General features: G+C 43.3%; 1 protein-coding gene across 2 annotated transcripts in view; it reads left to right on the forward strand.

The window, feature by feature from the left end:
- The first annotated feature begins 18,419 nt into the window (after positions 1-18,419).
- The window catches only part of pik3r3a (phosphoinositide-3-kinase, regulatory subunit 3a (gamma)), a 35,833-nt gene continuing 30,272 nt past the window's right edge, over positions 18,420-23,980 (forward strand). The window contains exons 1-3 of one of the 2 annotated variants that reach the window (XM_079820312.1): positions 18,420-18,874; positions 20,299-20,389; positions 20,488-20,586. In XM_079820312.1, coding sequence (XP_079676438.1) covers positions 18,811-18,874; positions 20,299-20,389; positions 20,488-20,586 — 254 coding nt within the window. In that variant the 5' untranslated portion in view covers positions 18,420-18,810. Of the gene's footprint in view, positions 18,875-19,059; positions 19,165-20,298; positions 20,390-20,487; positions 20,587-23,980 lie in introns of those variants that run through there. The other variant, XM_079820311.1, reaches the window with a different exon arrangement.

Raw genomic sequence — 23,980 nt, forward strand, 5'->3', positions numbered from 1 at the left:
ACTGAAAAGTCAAAAAGTATTAAATGCCATTTAGTTCATTTTAGTCCATCCTGAAGTCCGTTTTGCAGAGATGGACTAAAAATGAACTCCCAAAACGTACTGCCAGATTCTGGAAGATGAATTCTTCAAACAGTGGTACTAGAGGATGTGGTGCTGGTCCTTCAAGAGTCACTCTCAACCTATCTGTCCATAAAGCCTATAAAAAAACCTTCTTCATGTATTTTACAACACTTCAGCTTGTGATTCTTATCTAGTGGGGGTCATTTTTTAGGATTCTTTACCTAACTGAAGTCTCTGAGATCCTGACACCTTGCACTTCTGGAGACTCCAGGTAGGTTGCAGCTTTGGAAAATGGTGGCGCTGGAGACTAAAGGGTTCCTGATGGTTTCACCCTTAATTCTTCACCTTAATTCTTAATTCTTTTGCAGTTAACAGGTGTCTTTTCTTCACCACCTGTTTTTGTCAGATCCTGCTGACCCAACGAGCATTTCACTGTCCAATGGTCATGCCTTAACTGCAATGTCTAGTATTGCATTAGTATTGCATCCTTCTCATGGGCATTTAATACTTTTTGACTTTTCAGTCTGAGTTAAATCTCTTTTTTGGCTCAATTTATCTGTAAAAGAAAACATGCCTAATAATTCTGCACACCTGAATATAAGGTGATTTTCATTTCCAGCCTTCATGAACAATTATATATCACTTATACATTATTAAATACTAAATCAATAGTAGTTATTAGGATTACTGTGGTTTGGAATTGGTCAAATGTGCCTGGAAAAAAAATATGATCAGAAAATCAACGTGCCTAATAATTCTGCACTCCCTGTAATGGTTGAGTTTCTACGCTACTTTAGTGACTTTACTTTAGTCACAGCTTCTGTCTGAGTGTTCATTTGTCAAAATATATCAGGCATTAGTTCAACATAATACACATCTGATGGTCTAAACTCGCTTTAATGTTCAAACTGGCAGGGCTTAAACCACATACAAATGACAAGCTTTGTGAGGATGCAGGTGAAAGAGGTCTGCCTTCAGGGCGCACGCGTTTTCAGAGACGCGACACGGCTCGGCTCTGTGTCACAGAAAGAAGCTGAGCACTGAACGGAGAAGTTTTCCGTGTTGTTGTTTTTGAATAGTTCGCAATTGCTTTAAATGTTGAAACTGACAAGCCTTTAAAAGCATTTACTTGACAAACTTTATGAGCACAAAAGTGAAAGCGGCTTCGGGGCTTGCGCGCGCCGTCTGTGTGGGAAAAATACGTCGGTTAGAGGTTCTGAATGTCGGTTTCGGTTATTTTTCGATTAATCGTACAGCTCTAATTATGGGTAATGTAGTTTGTGATGGAGTGACAGTCCGGGGTGGAGTGCCCTCAGGTGGTAATCAGGGGCACTCTCACTTGTGATTGTGACATAGCCCCCCCTCGAAGGAGCGGCTTCCAGACGCTCCTAAAATTGTCAAGGAGGGAGGTGGAGCGGAGGCGGATGGCGGGATGGAGGGCCAGGCCCGTGTAGCAGAAGAGGGCCTGGAGACTCAGGCACCGTAGAACGCCAGGAAGGAGCAGGCTGGACTGATGACAAGGGTGGCGCAGGCAGCCAGGGGGGAGCAGACGACCACCACAGCAGCCGGACGAGGTTGAAGACCCCCACGGCGGAGCAGACGACCACCACAGCAGCGCAGACGAGGTTGAAGACCCCCACGGCGGAGCAGACTGAGTAGGTGGCACGGTCGGAGTCCTCTCTGGACTCGTGACTGGAGGTGGAGCCCTCTCTGGACTCGTGACAGGAGGCGGAGTCCTCTCTGGACTCGTGACTGGAGGCGGAGTCCTCTCTGGACTCGTGACTGGAGGGGGAGCCCTCTCTGGACTCGTGACTGGAGGCGGAGCCCTCTCTGGACTCGTGACTGGAGGCGGAGCCCTCTCTGGACTCGTGACTGGAGGCGGAGCCCTCTCTGGACTCGTGACTGGAGGCGGAGTGACTGGAGGCGGAGCCCTCTCTGGACTCGGGACACGGGCCGGAGCCCTCACTGGACTCGGGAGAGGGGCCAGAGCCCTCACTGGACTCGGGAGAGGGGCCGGAGCCCTCACTGGACTCGGGAGAGGGGCCGGAGCCCTCACTGGACTCGGGAGAGGGGCCGGAGCCCTCACTGGACTCGGGAGAGGGGCCGGAGCCCTCACTGGACTCGGGAGAGGGGCCGGAGCCCTCACTGGACTCGGGAGAGGGGCCGGAGCCCTCACTGGACTCGGGACACGGGCCGGAGCCCTCACTGGACTCGGGACACGGGCCGGAGCCCTCACTGGACTCTGGTTAGTGGCCGGAGCCATCTCTGGACTCTGGTTAGTGGCCGGAGCCATCTCTGGACGTAGGTCTGTGGCTGGAGCCTTCTTTGGACACAGGTCAGTGGCTGGGGCCATCTCTGGACGCAGGTCAGTGGCTGGAGCCATCTCTGGACGCTGGTCAGTGGCTGGAGCCATCTCTGGACGCTGGTCAGTGGCTGGAGCCACCTCTGGACGCTGGTCAGTGGCTGGAGCCATCTCTGGACGCTGGTCAGTGGCTGGAGCCATCTCTGGACACTGGTCAGTGGCTGGAGCCATCTCTAGACTCTGATCTGTGGCTGGAGCCATCTCTAGACGCTGGTCAGTGGCTGGAGCCATCTCTAGACGCTGGTCAGTGGCTGGAGCCGTCTCTAGACGCTGGTCAGTGGCTGGAGCCATCTCTAGACGCTGGTCAGTGGCTGGAGCCGTCTCTAGACGCTGGTCAGTGGCTGGAGCCGTCTCTGGACGCTGGATGGAGACAGGGAACGTCACTGGACAGTGATTGGAGACGTTGCTGGATGAGACTCTGGACTGGTGGGTACTACGGGAGTGCAGTGTTCCTCATCTGAAACTCCCACAGTGAATGCAGAACCGCTCACCTGAAGGGCATAATCAAGGAACCCACTCAGGGACCCTCGAGGACCATCACGGACAAGTTTGGTTTGTAACGGTTTATTGAGTCCATGGCAAAAAAAAAAGTCAATCAACACAAAGTCCGGGTGGTTGGTGGTGTTTGCAATGTTCAGAAAGTCACTGATGTGGTCCTCGAGTGAGTGAGTTCAATGGCATAGACGGACGAGACATACTGCTGCTGGATCCTTTTTGGCGAAGTCTTCTGTAACGTACTGCTCTGAGACAGAGGTTGAGAATCCAAATGCAGCTTTATTTGTAAGGGGTAATCCACAATCGTAGTCAAAAACAGGCAACAGGTCATACACAGGCAAGCAGTCCAAACAGGCAAACAAGGCAGGAGAGACAGGCAAACGGGTAATCCACGGAACAGGCAAGAAATCCAAAACCAGAGACATGACACCAGGGAAACGCTCAGAAATGCAGTTTACTACAAAACAAGACTTCGCAGTTGATGATAGACTGAACATGGTTTATATAGGCTGGGGTAATGGGGAAATGAGGTGATGAAACACAGGTGCAAACAATGAGTGATGATGAGTCCGGGCACAGGATTATGGGTAATGTAGTTTGTGATGGAGTGACAGTCCGGGGTGGAGTGCCCTCAGGTGGTAATCAGGGGCACTCTCACTTGTGATTGTGACAGCATTATAGCTTGAGGCAAGACAAATAAACAAATATCACAGACATGTTAGGTATCCTAAAATATGATTTTGTACGTCTTATGTATTTACTTGCAAGAATGTAGCCCCTCCTCCTTCAGCTCACGCCAACGAGCAAAAGCTGGCCCAATGTTGATCCTCGTCCTGCCTTTAATCCGATCACTTTCTCGTTTCCTCTTTTTGCTTTCCTCCGACAAAACCTTTGCTTTCTTATTTTTCTGTGCTGCTTCGGCCATGACTATAACATCCGGCAAACAAACGATAGTTGGGCTCGGGCTCGCACGTCCGAATTTAAGGAAGTGGGGGTGGTGGTGGAAGTGACGTATATGCCGTAAAGCAGTCAAATTTTGTAGTTCTTTTTGTTCTCGTGTTACTACCTGAAACCCGAAGTTTAAAAGTACGATTAAAAATTATACAGACCCCGTCAGGCTATGGCAGACGTGTCATTCAACCTATTGTAAGTCGATGTATCATCACAAGAGTCTTGAAAATATATTATAAAGTTTGAAAAGTTACCTAGTGCTGCTTTAAAGGGTTAGTTCACCCAAAAATGAAAATTTTGTAATTAATGAATTACCCTCATGTCGTTTGACACCCGTAAGACCTCCGTTCGTCTTCGGAACACAAATGAAGATATTTTAGTTGAAATCTGATGTTTCTGAAAGGCATTCCATTTGGCACAATGCACGGTTCACTCTCAAGACCCTTAAAAGGTACTAAAGACGTCATTACAAAGTCCATCTCACTACAGTGGTTCTAAAATAACTTTATGAATCGGCGAGAATAGTTTTTGTGCGCAAAAAAACCCTAAATAACGACTTATATAGTGATGACGATTTCAAAACACGGCCTCATGAAGCTTCGAAGCGTTATGAATCAGTGAGTCGAATGAGCAGTTTGGATCGCCGAATTTCAGCAGTTTGGCGGTTTGACACGCGATCCGAATCATGATTCAACTCACTGATTCATAACGCTTTGAAGCTTCATGAGGCCGTGTTTTGAAATCGTCATCACTATATAAGTCGTTATTTAGGGTTTTTTTGTGCACAAAAACTATTCTCGCCGATTCATAAAGTTATTGTAGAACCACTGTAGTGAGATGGACTTTGTAACGACGTCTTTAGTACCTTTTAAGGGTCTTGAGAGTGAACCGTGCATTGTGCCAATGGAGGCCTTTCAGAGCCATCAGATTTCAACTAAAATATCTTAATTTGTGTTCCGAAGACGAACGGAGGTCTTACGGGTGTCGAATGACATGAGGGTAAGTAATTAATGACTAGGGTTGGGTACCGAAATCCGGTTCCAATATGGCACCGGTACTTATATAACCGGTATGTACCGGACCGAATAAGAACGCAGATTTCGGTTCCTCATTTCGGTGCCAAAATTCAAACATGCTTTCGCGTTTTGGCTGAGCCAGAGACAGACGCTCAGCGCTGGTCACATCACAACTCATGACAACTATTCAGTGTTTTCAACGACATCATGTTTATTTCAGGTTTCAGACATTTAAATGCTCATAAGTAGGCTACTAGCAAAAAACACACCCTGATGTCTATGAAAGCGGCTATGACAATCCTTTCAGACGATTATAATTTGACTAACGTTACATGTTTTATTCACATCAGATACATGCACATTATATAGTAACTATAGCGTTTACTCTGTTCTTCTTCCAGTTCACTGGTCACTTACTTTCATGTATTTCGTGAGACGAGAATGCTCTCAAGTGTTGTAAGTTAAATCCGACAGATCCGATTCTGAGGCGCAAACTAACATGGCGCCGCCCATTGCGCTTTATAGATCAACTAACACACATTGACTCACACATTTGAACATCAGATAGTTCGTGACACAGTTAAGAAGTTTGTGAATATTTTGAATAAAAAGAAAAAACGAAATAAACCCGATACAGCTGAGCTGTCAGCGCTATTGCGGCTGCTGTGTCATCATGTGAGAAACATGACGCGTCGCCATGGAAACATTAAGACGATGCGTTCTAAAATATTTAGCCAGAGAATATGATCATATTTCAAAAAAGAGCTGAAGCTCGAAGCTGGTTAGTAGCATACCAAGAATACAGACGACTGCTGTTATTATTGTAATTAAGAGTTATATTAGGCTTGTTGTAGTTGGGTTAGGTGGCTTAGGTTTTACTGTGAATTTGTAAATAAGTCAATTATAATTTGTAAATAAGTAAATAGTGTTTTGTATTTATTTATATTCATACATTTAAGTATACATTAAACTTTTAATAAATGGTTCAATTTAAATAAAAAATAAATAAATAAAAAGCCATTTAATGTCATCCACCTCGTTTTGTGGCCTTTTTAAAAAAAAAAAGTATCGGTTCAGGCACCGTTTAGGCACCGGAACCGTTTTAAATGTATCGGTTTGGCACCGGAATCGAAAAAAACCCAAACGATACCCAACCCGATTAATGACAGAATTTTCTTTTTTGGGTGAACTAACCCTTTAAATAACAGATATAAGATTAAAATAATATCATATTTGTCTTATTTTAAATAAACACAAAAAACAGAGATGAAAAATAAACTTAAGTAAGAAATTTATTTATTCTTTGGTTAAATAAATGTTCAGTGTTATCTTCCAAAGATTTTTTTTAATTTTGGCTCAATTTTTTCTCTAAATAATGTTGATATGGCAACTAGTAACTAGAATGGCAACTATACACTAAGGTTCGTCATCCTGGCATGTATGGAAAGTTTTAAACCATGTGTGTTACAACTAACCCCGCATTAGGTTGTGCCCTGCTCTCTCCTTGTCACAATCACCAGTGAGAGTGCCCCTGATTACCACCTGAGGGCACTCCACCCCGGACTTGTCACTTCATCATAAACTACATTACCCATAATCCTTTGCCCAGACTTATCTTCACTCATTGTTTGCACCTGTGTCACATTACCCCATTACCCCAGCCTATATAAACCATGTTCACTCTGTCACTCTGTTCCTGTCCGTCCCTCTGTCCTCCAGCGATCTCCAGTCTCCAGAAACCTCCAGTCTCCAGAAACCTCCAGGCTCCAGTGTCATTCCACCTTCGATACAAAAGACAGTAACTCTCTCACTCATATCACCTTCCTATCTACCATCAACTGGTTTACTCACCTGCTCCACTTCCCATGCTCTACTGTGGTCAATAAACTACCATTCCTGTTAACATCTGTGTCTGCCTCCTGTCTACTTGTAACAGAAGACCGGACCATAACCAAGACCCAGTATGAGCCAACCGGATCCCTTCCAGGTATTGGTAGATGCGCTTCGGCGCACATTTCCTCCACAACCCACTCCAGTTACTGTTCATTCACCTGCACCAGCGAACACCAACCCATCTGTCAACAACCCTCCTTCACTACCTCAGTATGCTAGTCCCATGGCCAAACCGGCGCCCTACTCAGGATCGGCGGAGAATTGCAGCGGCTTCCTGCTGCAATGCACACTGGTCCTGGAGATGCAGCCGCACTTGTACCCAAGCGACACTTCAAAAATCGCCTTCATTATATCTCAGCTCTGCGGCAAAGCATTAATGTGGGCCGATTCCATCTGGTCACAACAAGGTGCGGTAACGCAGTCATACTCAGCGTTCATTTCCCACTTCCGGGAGGTGTTTGGGAAGCCAATCACAGATTCGTCAGTTGGTGAGAAACTTTACAATTTAAAACAGGGATCCATGTCTATTTACGATTATGCTTTGCAATTCAGAACGCTTGCAGCAGTCAGCGGATGGAATGAACAGGCGCTGATAACTACATTTCGGCAAGGATTGGAACCTCGGGTACGGCTGCATCTCGCTGCATGCGAGGACTCCATCGGCCTTGAAGTTCATCCAGCATTCCATTCGCTGTGCCACTCGCATGCAGGCGTGCATCCAAGAGCACCAGGACCAGTATCCCATCAACGTGCCCTTCCGCCGATCCGAGCCCGTCAGCACCCCAGAACCAGCCCACGAACCCATGGAGTTAGAGAACTCCCGACTAACCCCTGAAGAACGCCGCCGTCGGCTGACCCTACGTCTCTGTTTGTATTGTGGTGAGCCTGGGCATGTCATAGCTGCATGCCCCACACGACCTCCGCGACCCATGGTGAGTGCCATTATTCCTGCTGATCATAAAATGAAACCACTCACCACTGTCGTCACCCTTACTGCCGCTAATGTCTCCCTTTCATTGGTCGCGCTCCTCGACTAGGGGTCAGCCGGCAACTTCCTCTCCGGTGCCATCTGCCGCCAGTTACGCCTCAAGACCACTCCGTCTCCGACCACCTACAGGATCAGCTCAATAACCGGAAGACCCCTCAGTCGCAAGCACGTCCGTACCTTGGCTGGACCAGTCACTCTTCAGGTCGGGCTTCTTCATCAGGAAGAGGCTCACATGCTGGTTCTGGAGGATTCGACCGCTGACGTGGTTCTGGGGCGCCCCTGGTTGGAGCAGCACAATCCTACCATCTCTTGGAAAACGGGCGAAATCCTGAAGTGGGGGCGACACTTGCTTCTCACAATGTTTGACTGAACTTCCTCTTCCATCCTCATCTCTGCCTGATCTGACTCTCTGTGCCGCATCCATCGAAAGTCCAGTTGAACAACGCTCCGTCAATGTTCCCAAGTGTTACGCCCCCTTCAGCGATGTCTTCTGCCCGCAACGGGCTTCCAAGCTGCCTCCACACCGGCCATGGGACTGTGCCATCGACCTGCTTCCGGGTGAACCAGTACCAAGGGGTAAGATATACCCACTATCCATCCCGGAGGAGAAGGCCATGGAGGAATACATCCAGGAAGCCCTCGTTCAAGGTTACATCAGGCCGTCTACTTCCCCTGCTGCGTCCAGCTTCTTCTTCGTGGCAAAGAAGGACGGAGGCTTGCGGCCATGCATCAATTATCGTTCCCTCAATAAGATAACAGTTAAGTTCCGGTATCCCCTTCCTCTCGTCCCAGCAGCCCTCGAACATCTCCGTGGTGCCACTGTGTTCACCAAGTTGGACCTCCGCAGCGCGTACAACCTCGGATACGTGAGGGGGACGAGTGGAAGACTGCCTTTATTACCCCTACTGGACACTATGAATACCTCGTCATGCCGTATGGATTGGTAAACGCCCCCTCCAAATTCCAGGATTTCATCCATGAGGTGCTCCGGGAGTTTCTCCATCGATTCGTCCTAGTCTACATCGACGACATCCTCATCTACTCCCGGAGCCAGGCCGAACATCGCCAACACGTTGCGGAGGTCCTCAACCATCTACGTCAGTTCCATCTATTCCTCAAGGCCGAAAAGTGTTCTTTCTACCAAACTTCAGTTTCCTTTCTGGGATACCACATCGATCACAGTGGCATCCGGATGGACGAGAGGAAGGTGGAATCCATCACCACCTGGCCAGAACCCACCACTATAAAAGAACTCCAGCGCTTCCTAGGTTTCTCCAATTTCTATCAACGATTCATCAAAGGTTACAGCTCCATCACTCATCCACTCACCAGTATGTTACGCAACAAACCCAAGTCTCTGTCCTGGACCCCGGCAGCCACCAACGCCTTCTGCCACCTCAAGAAAGCCTTCACCACCGCTCCCCTCCTAGTCCATCCAGACCCGGAAAAGCCCTTCGTCGTGGAGGTGGACGCCTCCACAACCGGAGTGGGAGCGGTGTTGTCGCAGCAGCAGGGGACGCCAAGTAGACTCCATCCATGCGCCTTCTTCTCCCGCAAGCTCAGCCCGGCGGAGGTCAACTACTCCATCGGTGACAGGGAACTTCTCGCAGTCAAGCTTGCCTTAGAAGAGTGGAGGCATTGGTTGGAGGGAGCCAAACATGCGTTCCTGGTGCTAACAGATCATAAAAACCTTGAATATCTTCGATCAGCCAAGAGATTAAACCCCAGACAAGCCCGGTGGGCCATGTTCTTCTCCCGTTTCAACTACACCATCTCCTACCGTCCTGGTACCAAGAATCTTTAAGGCTGATGCTCTATCCCGTCTTCATGCCCCTGACGAACAGATCGAAGGACCAGAACCCATTATTCCCAGCTCCCTCATAGTAAGTCCTATTACCTGGTCCGAAGAAACCATTCCCTCCTCCAATGCCTCCACGAACCCTCCGCCGGGTTGTCCACCTGGCTTGCTATACCTCACTCGGACACGATCATGCGTTCATGACCTCAAGGTTAGATTATTGTAATGCTCTACTGGGTGGTTGCCCTGCTCGCTTAATAAATAAACTCCAGCTGGTCCAAAACGCAGCAGCTCGAGTTCTTACTAGAACCAGGAAGTATGACCATATTAGCCCAGTTCTGTCAACACTGCACTGGCTGCCTATTAAACATCGCATACATTTTAAAATCTTACTTATTACTTACAAAGCACTAAATGGTTTAGCTCCCCAATACTTGAGAGAGCTCTTAACATATTATACTCCATCACGTCTACTGCGGTCTCAAAACTCTGGCCAGTTGATCATACCGAGAATATCCAAATCAACTGCAGGCGGTCGATCCTTTTCCTATTTAGCACCTAAACTCTGGAACAGTCTTCCTAACATTGTTCGGGAAGCAGACACACTCTGTCAGTTTAAATCTAGACTAAAAACACATCTCTTTACTGTGGCATACACATAAAATCACTTTTTCAATGAAATGATTGTTAGGCTGCATTAACTAGGTCAGCCGGAACCGGGAACACTTCCCATAACACCTGATGTACTCGTGACATCATCAGAAGAATGGCATCTACGCTAATGATAGTCTCTCTGTTTTATCCCGAGGTTTACTGCAGTCAGCCGGATCCAGGCCGTATCCAGTTCAGATGGTGGACCTGCACCCAGAGAAGACCAACACAGGACCCCGAAGTGTCTGCAGAGACCGTGATTAGACTCCCCCTGCAACTGCCTCATCGACACGGCATCCTCAATAAACCCGTCTCCGGCGTGTTGACTCAGATTGTTCGAATATTACAATTAAATAATACTTAAATCGATATGTCATCCTCAATAAACCCGTCTCCAGTGTTGCCCCCGGTCCCTCGAATATTCTGATCTATTATGACCTCCGAGCTGTAAAGCTGCCAGAATAATAATAATAATACGCTGTTTGTTAATTGGCCAGAGGAGAACTGGCACCCCGACTGAGCCTGGTTTCTCCCAAGGTTTATTTTTCTCCATTAGGTCACCTAATGGGGTTTTGGTTTCCTTGCCACTGTTGCCTCTGGCTTGGCGTGCTCAGTTGGGGACATTATTATTTAGATTAATTTCGATGTTTAGTTGAAAAATTTAAACTAAATTAACCATTTAAACTAAATTACTGATCGAATTATTGATCTAACGCCCACACTGTCACTGTATGATACTTGAAATGTTTCCAGAATGGCTATACAGCTGATTAAAATTATGCTGCATTATTTTCCTGTTTAACACTGTAAAGCTGCTTTGAAACAATCTACATTGTTAAAAGCGCTATATAAATAAAGTTGACTTGACTTGACTTGACGACGCACTCCCACCATTCACTCGGCTCACACGTCACTCGGTACTGGTCACCCGGGGGTCAATGAAACCCTCTCGTTGCTAAAAGAACACTTCTGGTGGCCAGGGATGGCAAAGGATGTCAGAAGGTACGTGCAGGGCTGTAGGGAGTGTGCCATTTCCAAATCTCCACGTCATCTTGCAGCTGGTAAGCTCCTTCCTCTGCCCGTTCCAGAACGCCCATGGTCACACCTAGGAGTAGATTTCATCACTGACCTGCCGGTCTCAGACGGTAATACCACCATCCTAGTGGTAGTAGATCGCTTCTCCAAATCATGTCGTCTGATCCCACTCCCAGGTCTGCCTACTGCCATGGAAACAGCCGAAACACTCTTCAATCAAGTTTTTAGATACTTCGGAGTACCTGAAGACATAGTATCCGATCGAGGTCCCCAGTTCATTTCCCGAGTATGGAGATCGTTCTTCTCACTCCTAGGTGTGGCCGTTAGCCTGACGTCGGGGTATCATCCACAGTCAAACGGGCAGACGGAAAGGAAGGTTCAGGAAATTGGTCGCTTCCTACGTACCTTCTGTCATGACCACCAGGACTCTTGGAACCAGTTCCTAGGTTGGGCCGAGTACGCCCAAAACTCCCTGAAGCAATCAACCACAGGACTCACCCCATTCCAATGCGTACTCGGTTTCCAACCTCCACTGTTCCCCTGGGATGGGGAACCCTCCGACGTTCCTGCTGTGGACTACTGGTTCAGAGAGAGCAAGAGGGTCTGGGACTCAGCTCACCATCAGCTGCAACGGGCCCTGCGCAGACGCAGGATGGTCGCGGATCTTCGGCGTTCTGACACCCCCGTCTTCCAGCCTGGTCAACTGGTGTGGCTTTCTACCCGAGACATCAGAATGCGTCTGCCTTGCAAAAAGCTGAGTCCCATTTTCATTGGCCCGTTCCCCATCACCAAGCAGGTCAACCCGGTCACATATCAACTCCGTCTACCACAAGGGTATCGTATACATCCTACTTTCCATGTTTCACTACTCAAAGCTCACCATCCCTCTGTTTCCCCCAGAGGACCTGACGTAGTTCCCGCCGAACCCCCCCTTCCACTCATCCTGGAGGACGGTACGGCCTACAAGGTCAATGAGATCTTGAACTCCCTATGTCGTGGTGGTCAGCTGGAATATCTTGTGGATTGGGAAGGATATGGTCCCGAGGAACGCTCCTGGGTCCCAAGGAACGACATTTTAGATCCCATGTTACTCCAGACATTCCACGACAGTCATCCTGAGAAGCCAGCTCCGCGGGGTAGAGGACGACCACCACGGCGTCGGGGTTCTCGGCCCTCTGGAGCGGGCCGTGGAGGGGGGGGTACTGTCACAGACACGTCAGGTTCCACCCTCCACCAATCACAGCGCACTCCATCCCCAGAGTACTGATCACTATCACCTGCACCTCATCATGGCACTCATCACCAGCACTACAAGAAGCACACGCACACAGCACTCCACGTCCGGTCTCGTTCGCATATACTGCTACCTATGCTTACCTCAAGGACTCTACCAGCGATACTACCTGTCTCCAGCGTGTATCCCTCCTTCCGTGTTTCCTGTCTGCTGTGTGGGTGTGTTCCTGTCCGTCCCTCTGTCCTCCAGCGATCTCCAGTCTCCAGCGATCTCCAGTCTCCAGAAACCTCCAGGCTCCAGCGTCATTCCACCTTCGATACAAAAGACAGTAACTCTCTCACTCATATCACCTTCCTATCTACCATCAACTGGTTTACTCACCTGCTCCACTTCCCATGCTCTACTGTGGTCAATAAACTACCATTCCTGTTAACATCTGTGTCTGCCTCCTGTCTACTTGTAACAAAAATAATTAATGAAAGTGCTCCTATTATTACTTTTTCGAATATTACCTTTCCTGCAGTGTGTAATATAGTTGCTTGTGAATGTAAAATGTCCGCAAAGTTTTAAAGATCAAAGTGCATGACAAATAAAGTTATTGTCTCCTAAAAGAAAAAACTGATTCTGAACCGCCGAAACGGTTCGGCAGTCTCACTTCCTGTTACAAACCTATGTAACAAATTTGCATAATGCCAGCCTGTGGTCTTCATTGGCTGTCCGTGGACAACGTCTACTTTGACCCTTGAAACTGAGATTGGAAGAGTTTGGTTTGAGTTGTGAGAAGACGCTGTTTTCAGCACTGAAAATCCACTTTGATGCACTTCCAAAGGATGCACTCGAATTGATATGGAAAAAATCATGCCATCATTACTGTTCGTATCACTGTGTATCAAGCGCTGAGGAAGAGTTGAAATTCAGATATGGTAATAGTCGTTTTGTTACCGACACGCGTTCTGAACGGTCGACCAATCACAACAGACTGGGCTATCTAACCAATCTACAGACTTGCGGAAAGGAGGGGTTTAGAGAACTGAATCCTTTATTGAACCATTTCAGACACTGTGAGAAAAGAGGTGATGATGCAGAATTATGGATTCATGTAAACCTATTGCAAAGTTAGGAGCCTTTACAAAATAATAATAGGGGCACTTTAATGAAACAGTTGAAACATGTAAAACTAATTCAAAATATTGATATTATTAATCAACTATTACAGCACAGAAAACATAAATCATTAAAAACCAACATAAGAGAAAACTACTTGCAGCACAGTTTAATTGCTTCTAAAACCAGCCAAATGCACTGCAGTGGAAGTCATAGCACAAATAATGATTTATATTCTCGAATCTTTGTTTGCTAACAGAGACAGAATTAAGTTGTGATGCCGGAAACACAATGCTCATGGCTCCGTATACGCACATCCTGATCTTGGCATAGTTTTCCTAACATAAACCACCAGAAATAGACACTGTATCACTGTATCACTGTATCACTATCGCTTATGGAAAAGTGCAATGTGATCTTGCCATAAGCAAATTATATTTTGTTCTATTTTAAGTGGATTGTTTGTATTATACATCAAGAGATGCAATGAATGCAATAAAAAACAGTCTATATAGTCTAGTATTCACATTTCATCTGAATCACTGTGTAGTGTTATGCGTTTTAATATCAATTTGCATAAAGTTTTAAGAATTGCAAGAACTTCCATAGCCCTACATATGAGGCACTGCTTCAGATATAGATATCATAGATCAGATTTGACTGGAAATGTCTTTCAACTTGCCAGTTTTCTGTGCAAGTTCTATGTCTTACTTGCCTGTCAGTGTACTGTATGTATTTTCATACCTCCGCAACACCTGCTTGCACAGACATCACACATCACAGAGCGTTTCATGCTATGCGGAGATAGACAGACGTCAATCATCAGCACTGCAAACACCTTTTAAAGTTCCTCCTGAATCAAAACAACGAGCTGCTTTCACGCCATAACTACTGTAATTTGGAAGAGATGGAACCCCGTGATGTTAAACTCGGAGTGCGGTTTCTCTAATTTATGCATTTCAATTGCAACACTATCAACTCCGAAATGAATCTGCAGCAGTCAGGTGCAGTTCAGTGCTCTTTAAGTTGTTTATATTCATTGTTATTTTAATGTTGTTTAAGTGGCGGCAAATTAAATAACTAATCAGTTTTTACAACGGAAATTAATCAATCAAAAACTTACTTTAGCCTTTCTTCTAAAACAAAATGAATTTCCTGTTATCACTGTAAAGCTGCTTTGAAGCAATCTGTGTTGTGAAAAGCACTATATAAATGAAGGCGACTTGACTTGACTAATGTTATGTGCTTTGAGAAATGAGGTAGTATAACGCCCTGCTTTTTTTGTTCCCTACTGTACTTGTTCATGTGTTTTGGAGGAAGCGTGGATTTGGAGATGCTCTGAAGAGAGGGCGGGATCTTATGCTTTCAAAAGCTATATCGCTATTGCTAGCTTCTTCAAAAATTGCCCTACCTTTAACGCAGCATCCCTTTTCCCTTCCTGCCATGATCAAGCTATAGGTTTTAGGGAGCGGCTGACTGATGGTCTGCATGGCTTTTATCCAAAGTATATATGTTTGTCAAAATGTATGTTTGTAATTTACACACTTTGGTCAGTTCAAGAATAATTTATGCAAAAGTGCAGTTTCATGTCTCTCCTTGTATTTTTCGACTGGTCAAGGTTGATATGGGATTTAGAAAGTAATAAGTAATCCAATCCTCGAGAGTAATTAGTAATCTGATTACATTGTTGAATATGTACAACCCCATATCAGAAAAAGTTGGGACAGTATGGAAAACGCAAATAAAAAAAGAAGAAGTGATTTCTAAATTTACTTTGACTTGTATTTCATTGCAGACAATATGAACACAAAATATTTAATGTTTTGTCTGGTCAACTTCATATCATTTGTAAATATGCATCCTTTCCTGTCATTCAGACCTGCAACACATTTCAAAAAAAGTTGGGACAGGAGCAATTTAGGGCTATAATGAGGTAAAATGGTTAAATAATGATGTGATTTGAAACAGGTGATGTCAACAGGTGATTGTAATTATGATTTGGTGCAAAAGCAGCATCCAAGAAAGGTCTAATCCTTTAGGAGCAAAGATGGGCCGAGGATCGCCAGTTTGCCAACAAATACGTGAGAAAATTATTGAAATGTTTAAAAACAATGTTCCTCAAAGAAAGATAGGAAGAGATTTGGATATTTCACATTCAACAGTGCATAACATAATTAAAAGATTCAAGGAATCTGGAGGAATTTCAGTGCGTAAAGGACAAGGGTGCAAGCCTAAGCTGAACAACCGTGATCTCCGATCCCTCAGGTGGCACTGCATCAAGAATCATCATTCATCTATAAGCGATATCACCACATGGGCTCAGGACTACTTTGGCAAACCTTTGTCAAGTACCACAATATGTAGTTACATCCACAAATGCCAGTTAAAACTGTACTGTGCCAAAAGGAAGCCTTATGTTAACATTGTCCAGAAGCGCCGTCGACTTCTCTGGGCTCGGAGGCATCTGGGATGGACCATCACACAGTGGAAACGTGTACTGTGGTCAGATAAATCAGTATTTCAGGTATTTTTTGGGAGGAATGGACGCCGTGTGCTCCGGACCAAAGAAGAAAAGGATCATCCAGACTGTTACCAGCAACAAGTCCAAAAGCCAGGGTCTGTCATGGTATGGGGTTGTGTCAGTGCCCTTGGCAAAGGTAACTTGCACTTCTGTGAAGGCACCATTAATGCTGAAAAGTACATAGAGATTTTGGAGCATAATATGCTGCCTTCAGGAAGACATCTTTTCCAGGGATGTCCATGCATATTTCAACAAGACACTGCAAAACCACATTCTGCACACATTATAAAGTCCTGGCTGCGGAGGAAGAGGGTACGGGTACTTGACTGGCCTGCCTGCAGTCCCAACCTGTCTCCAATAGAGAATGTGTGGCGCATTTTGAAGCGCAAAATGCGACAACGAAGACCCGTACTGTTGCCCACCTTAAGACTTGTTTGCAGGAAGAATGGGACAAAATTACACCTGAAACACTTCATCACTTTGTTGTCTTCAGTCCCTAAACGTCTTTTAAGTGTTGTGAAAAGGAATGGCAACATTACAAAGTGATAAATGCTTTACTGTCCCAACTTTTTTTTAAATGTGTTGCAGGTCGGAATGACAGGAAAGGATGCATATTTACAAATGACATGAAGTTGACCAGACAAAACATGAAATATTTTGTGTTCATATTGTTTGCAATGAAATACAAGTCAAAGTAAATTTAGAAATCACTTCTTTTTTTTTTATTTGCGTTTTCCATACTGTCCCAACTTTTTCTGATTTGGGGTTGTAATAGTAGCTAGTAATTCATTACTTTTTTTGAGTAACTTATCCAACACTACACATTTTAATATAATAATCGCAATATATTGTCTCATTTAATAGATTAAATGTGGTGGCTTTGGATTAAGAGGGCTGATCCGTGGACTGCTACTGGGACGCAAGTCGGGGCTTGATCAACCCCGGCTAGATCGCCTGGGCGAGGTTGTATGATGTTGTGAGACCCGAAACACCCAATGATCCCAGGACACATCACTGAGGATGAGTTCCAGAGCATCCATGAGATGTTTCTTGCATAGTTAATGTAATTGATTGCACTTTTATTTTAGGATTAGTTCACTTTAAAATTAAGATTACCCAGATTTACTCACCCTCAAGCCATCCTAAGTGAATATGACTTTCATTTTTCTGATGAACACAATTGCCGTTATATTGATAAATATCCTTACGCTTCCGAGCTGTATAATGGGACCATTGAGTTTGAAGCTCAAAAAAGCACATCCATCCATCATGAACGTACTCCACGCGGCTCCGGTTGTAGACCTTCTGAAGTGAATTGATGGGTTTTTGTAAGAAAAATATCCATATCTAGCTTCTGGTGAACCGCCTTCCGTATACAACACGCAGAAAGTGTAACACCTCTCGCACTTATGCTTACACCATGTCCGATAACATGCCAGTTGCGCTTTTTTCGTAAGTTGAATACGGAAAGTGGTCTGCCGGAAGCTAGATATTTTAATTTATAAAGTTTTAAATATGGATATTTTTCTTACAAAACCTTACCGATTAGCTTCAGAAGGCCTTTATTAACCACCCTGTCCCTGCCACTATAAAGCTTGGAAGCGTAAGGATATTTATTATTATAACTCCAGTTGTGTTCATCAGAAAGCAGAAGTCATATACACTTAGGATGGCTTGAGGGTGAGTAAATCATGGGGTAATTCTCATTTTAAAGTGAACTAATCTTTTAAAAATGGCTTTCTGGTTTTCCTCGAACTGTTATATCATGCAAAAAGCAATTCACATGTCTTCATGTATCTGAAAAGTGCTGCTTTACAAGCTCAACCGAACTAGCATTTGAAACTTTCACTGTGTCAGTAGGCAGACAATGCAATGCCAACAGTACATAATGTTCCCTTCACAGAAGGAACTCCCCCTATGTGCAGGTCTTCATAACATTTAAGTTACAAAAACCTCATGCTATTTTTCTCTATTCTTTTAGATGGTTTCATTTTTCTTACAAATTACAAATGACAATGTCTGTGTGCAGAAAACTCAGAATTTTGACTTAAAACAAGTTCTTAAAGAAAAGTATCAATTGCCACAATGCGATATATAAGCAGGACAAAAACGGACCGTAACATAGTTGCAGGGAAAGGGGGTGAAAACTCCTAACATTAAGACAACAGTGGCTTTAAATAAGTGCATGCAATTAATACGCAGTTTCTAAAATGTATTTCCAATATTTTAATAAAAGCTATGACAATGTACGATAGCAACAAAATAATAAGAAATAACAACACAACGACATCCTGTCTAAAGTTTTCCCTATGCAGATCGATGGTATCGTCCTCAGACACTTACATCGTCCCAAACCTTAAGAGTTTAATTCACTCAAGACACTCTGTTCAGTTGGATATTTAGATCAATACATAGCGTTATGAATGTCATCATCATGTATGTTATTCTGGTCATTGATAATAAGCTTTATTACTAAGGTTTTTTTTATGACTGGCTGCCAAATTATTACAACTGGACACTTGGATTAAGAAGAGAAAAACGAGCTTTTTCTGATTTTTAACATTGTTCCGCCGTTATTTTCTTCGTTATCTTAGATATAACAACCAGACAATCGTTTACAGCTATATTACAGCTATAGTACGATTTACAGTATTTAAAGGGCTTAATTCACTTCTGCAACACGATCCATTGTTGAAGAAACGATGTCGTCGTCTGCAGAACCGTTTTCCTACATCGAAATGAATCGTGTCAGCGCAGCGGGCACTGGTACGTAACTTTATTTCGACATTTCATCTCTTTATATTTGGTGTTTATTCTGTTTAAGTCACTCTGTCTTTGTTCTTGTTCAAACACAATCCAAGTGTCAAAACGTTAATCGTGGGAACAACAATATAGTAGTATTCATGAAGGTAACATCTGTGAAAGTTAGTTCATATTATGTAAAAGTGAGTTATTCGTTGAGTTTTGCATGTCTCAACATGTCATCGCTGAGTTCATCGAGGTCAGCAGTGCAGGAATACCGGGCCACGAAAGTACCAATCCTACTATGGCGAAGGGTTAGTTCATGAATATTAAATAGGCAATGGTGACGTTGCTTGGTAACAGTCGTTGACCGTCCAATCATTTAACTTGATTAGTATTCATGAGGTCAGTGCCGTTTTCAACGGCTCTGCATGAGTCTTTCTTTAAGCCAATCCAGAGCCATAGAGAGCTCTGAGCCAATCGTAGAGACCCGTTGATTAACGTCACGTTATGTAGTAAATATTCAAAGACCACCTTTTCCATAGTAGGATTCGTGAATTCACAAACGGGAATACCAGGGAAATCCCTGTTCTGTCCACAGCTGTCACTTCTGCCGCACATAGTTCTAGACAGTTCTGTACCGAAACACATAGTCTTTTTACTGTTTTACTTATAGGTTAATAAGAGAATAGGCGAGAATTAAAGCTTCTCTGTGTCTGCTGGCCATCTGCTTTTCATTAAGGGAATCGTGACTGCCGTTGCTCCCCAAAACCTCCTTATTCACTTTTAAATATTTGCTCTTTTATATTGCTTGTATTGTACTCTATAGTTTCTGTCCAATTTGTCACTCATGTCATGTTTGAATTAAAATGATGTACATGTGAACCGACATTGACAAAAATGAAACAAATATGTTGTTTTCTGTTAAAATAGATTAAATATTCAATTATTAAATATAATTTAACTATATTTTATAAAGTATAGTTAAGTATATACATTTATATTGTAATATGTTAAAAATCTATTTAAAGATCTGTTTATTCTTTTGGTAACACGTTATTTTACAGTGTCATTGTTACACGTTACATGTAGTAACTATAGTAATAACTTTAAATTAATGCATAATTACATGCAACTAACCCTAAACCAAACCCTAACCCTATAGTAAGTACATGTAGTTACTTAATATTATTCAGTACTATATAATTACACCACCGTGTAACAAAGACACCTTTAAATAAAGTGTAACCATTCTTTTGAATAACATTTAAAAATAAAATAAGTAAAATAGTGGATTGGCACAATTGATTTTAAATTTTTATTTCCAGTAACCAAAACCTGACATATTTATTGTGAAGGGGCTGGAGGTTTTCCAGTAGAAATGTGACAGTTGCTGAACTATTTAGTATTAGGTTGTCTCACATTATTTTTCATTATGTTTATTCAAGCAGTCATCAGTAGCGACGATCATCTACTAAGAGAAATGGAGCCTAGTGACTCATTACAGGAGGCTGGGTGGTACTGGGCTGACATATCAAGGTGAGTATTTTTATTTTATTCAGTAAACTATTAAGTCTTAGTATTTTTGTCTTTATAAATTTGTTTTCTTATTATCGAATTTATACCACTTACATTAGGGAGGAGGTGAACAAAATACTCCACGACATGCCTGACGGTGCTTTCCTGGTCCGAAATGCCTCCTGCAGGGTGCAGGGAGAATATACATTAACTGTTAGGTAAGGACTGCATGTTTTAGGATTTCTTTTTTAATGAAAATAGGGTACCGACGGTGACCAACTAATCATTAGCCACTTTCACATATGAAACAATATGTGAAAATTATTGACAACAATAATTTGACATCATCGTTCCACAACGTAGATGACACAGCATTAGGGATGCGCGGTATACCGGTACTGGAAAAATACCGGTATATATTTTATTTAAAATGGTACGATATCATGATTTTGCTCATTTCGGTATATGCTGCTGTTCCTAAGTTCACCGCTAGGTGGCAGCGCGCTACCCAAACTGACGTGAAACCGGCAAATGTGGCAACAGAACAAGATGAATACAGCAGTTGAATCTCACTCAACACGCACAAAACTCATTAATAAAGAGAGTAGACGTGAAATTTGGAATTACTTTGCTTATAAAACTGCTGAAGAACCATCAAACATTGCCAAGCATCTGTCACTTAATTCCTAACTTGTAAGACATTAAGAGATCGACAGGTGAGTGCATAATTCTAATGATCTAATTTAGACTTTTTTCTTTCAACACTGATTAACGCACATACATAAGATCGTATCGTTTAAATATAAAGAAATCTCCAGCGTTCGTTTCAACCAGTGATGTTTAGACCTCATAATATTTGCACGCATACTATTGCACTATTTACATCCGCGAAAGACATACCCAACTGTGTTTATGTAACTACTCACTAAAGATTGACATTTTTGACATAATTTTGTGTGTATTTGACTGAGGAAAAACAACTTAATTTGGAATGCGCAAGCTCTTTAGGCGTGTGTGTGTGTGTCTGTGTGTGTTTCCCAGTAAACACAGAACGTTCCCCTAACGTTACCGTTTGGTTATTTTGTAGGGAACCAAATAAGAACGTTCTGGGAACGTTCTCTATTGGTTGTGTTTTTGTAACCAAAAGAGAACGTTCCCAGAACGTTCCCTCCAGGTTATTTTTGAGGTGTTATTTTATAACCTAAAGAGAACCTTCCCAGAACATTCCCTGCAGGTTATTTTTGTGATTTATTTTATAACCTAAAGAGAACCTTCCCAGAACGTTCCCTGCAGGTTATTTTTGTGATTTATTTTATAACCTAAAGAGAACCTTCCCAGAATGTTCCTGCAGGTTATTATTAGATTTATTTTTTTTATAATATATACGCAGGTTTATTTGTATATTTCGTTACTGCACGCCTCCATCGTGCAGATCTGATCATTGTGATCTGCGCGCGCTTCTCCAGCACGCGCTTTCTTTCGTCATCCACAGAAAGACGAGTCCTCGCGTAATTTAAAAATTAACGGTCATTTCGTTTTTACCGACTGACTAACATTAGTTTATCGATCTTTATTGAATAATGGGTTATAATTAATAAATATACCAGTGTAAATAGTGTGATTTCACAGAGATTTGACACGTAATTGAAGACAACATGATGTTAACCGAGGAGTTTTGGTTTACTGACCAAAAGAGAGAAATAGGCTACGTTCCGTTAATTCAGTGGTAAGAAAATAATGCAGTTATCCCAGTTAAAGTAATCTTTATTCATTATTAATGTCTGTGAATAAAATTCATATTTTAAAACCACATATTGAGTTGAGGTCATTGTTATTTGGCACTTAACGTAAAACCTGGTTGTAGTAGGTGTCTTCAGTGATACAAGTTACGAAATGTACATATTAATGCATAATTCAATCTTATTTAATCCTCCATATGAAGGTTTATGTGCTTGAATTATTTCTATTGATTAAATAAGTTCAAAACAAGACATGGTTTGTAGAAGGCTACTGATTATTGACGTCCATTCATCCGTTTTCCATGCCGCATATACCATATGGGACGCGGACATTGCTGGACGATTACTGACGTACAGCAGGGTAAATTATATCGGAGTAAAGAGGTTAGGGGAACGTTCCGGAACGTTCTGGGAAGGTTAGGGGAACGTTCTCCAAACCAACAGGGAACGTTCTATTTACGTAAAGAAAACTTTCCTGGCTAACCAATAGAGAACGTTAGGATGCCTGTTCTGGGAACGTTCTGAGAATGTTCTGGGAACCAGAAACTAACGTTCCCAGAACGTTCTGGGAACCAAAAATTGTTATCTGGGTTGTTGTTGGCATGAGCGCAAAGAAAACTCTCTCTCAAAGAGCTCTCATCCCATATGTATTACGAAATGCTATAAAATCGCTTGCATGTTCAAATTGGCGAGGTTTAAAAAGACGTGGGCAGTGATTTCCGTCAGCTGTTCCGCAACGGAAGCGAAAGTGTTGAATCTGAGCACGCAGATGCTTTTATAGTGCAGGTGCGATGAGGTGTAATGCTGAAATTACTTACGAAAAAGTTTTCAAATGACTGATTGATGTGATAATCTTTGTTGATTAATTTAATAATGAACATTTGCGGTAATTTCCCGCTTCATAAACCCAAAACTTGCGAGAGTGAGTAAAATTATGCACAATACCCGCATCAAAATTCAGACCCTGTATGGTATCGATTTAATATCGGTACTTCGGTATTAGATTGTGGTACTGTACCGAAGACCAAATTGTGGTATCGAGCCATCCCTACACAGCATGCAGTAATTGTGTCAATAAAAAGTTTGGCTCAAACTGTTTTTACATCAGAGCATCCTAACCTTGAATGTGCTAAAATTAAAGCTGCAGTCTGTAACTTCTTTTGGTTAAAAAGGATCCAAAATCAAATTTTGACCAAGTACATAACCAGCCAGTGTTCAAAACCGCTGTTCGTCTTTGTGTCATTACGTCACGTCTGTATACATAAAGGAGTCCGGCTAGTAGGCTGTCGCATGTGAGGATGCTGCAGGTGGCGGATCATTTATAGCCTTTTCTCACCGCAACTGGAATAATGAAATGTATCATTTTAATGGCGGATTGTAATCCAGAAAGGTCCAAACGACGATCATCAGTGACAACTGGAGAGTCACCTGTAGTCAAAAGCAAAAGATTTGAAGAGATCAAAATCTACAGATAACGCTAATACACACAAAATACATGTAGTATTACACAAAATACATGTAAATACACACAATGCTATTGTTGTTAACATTAACAATTTGAGAACACCGATACCACAACAAATTCTGGAATCGGAATTGGCGAGTACTTGAACCCATGTACCGATCCGATACCTTTATCTTAAACAAGACCTAGTTATTATGACCGCTAGCTGTGCCTAACTGCTGCACGGTTCTTCTTCGCTGCTCAGAATGCATTGCAAACACAGGAAGTTGTGCTGTGTTACCAGAAGCAACCACTGTTTAGAGCAGTGAAGAAGAAATGAAAACGCGTTAGCAGTATTTCAGACTGGACCAACCAGCCAGTAAAACCACGACTATAGGGATGTCACAAGTACCGGTACCAAGTCAGTAC

This window comes from Gobio gobio, assembly GCF_949357685.1.
Source record: "Gobio gobio genome assembly, chromosome: 6".
Classification (NCBI taxonomy): domain Eukaryota; kingdom Metazoa; phylum Chordata; class Actinopteri; order Cypriniformes; family Gobionidae; genus Gobio; species Gobio gobio.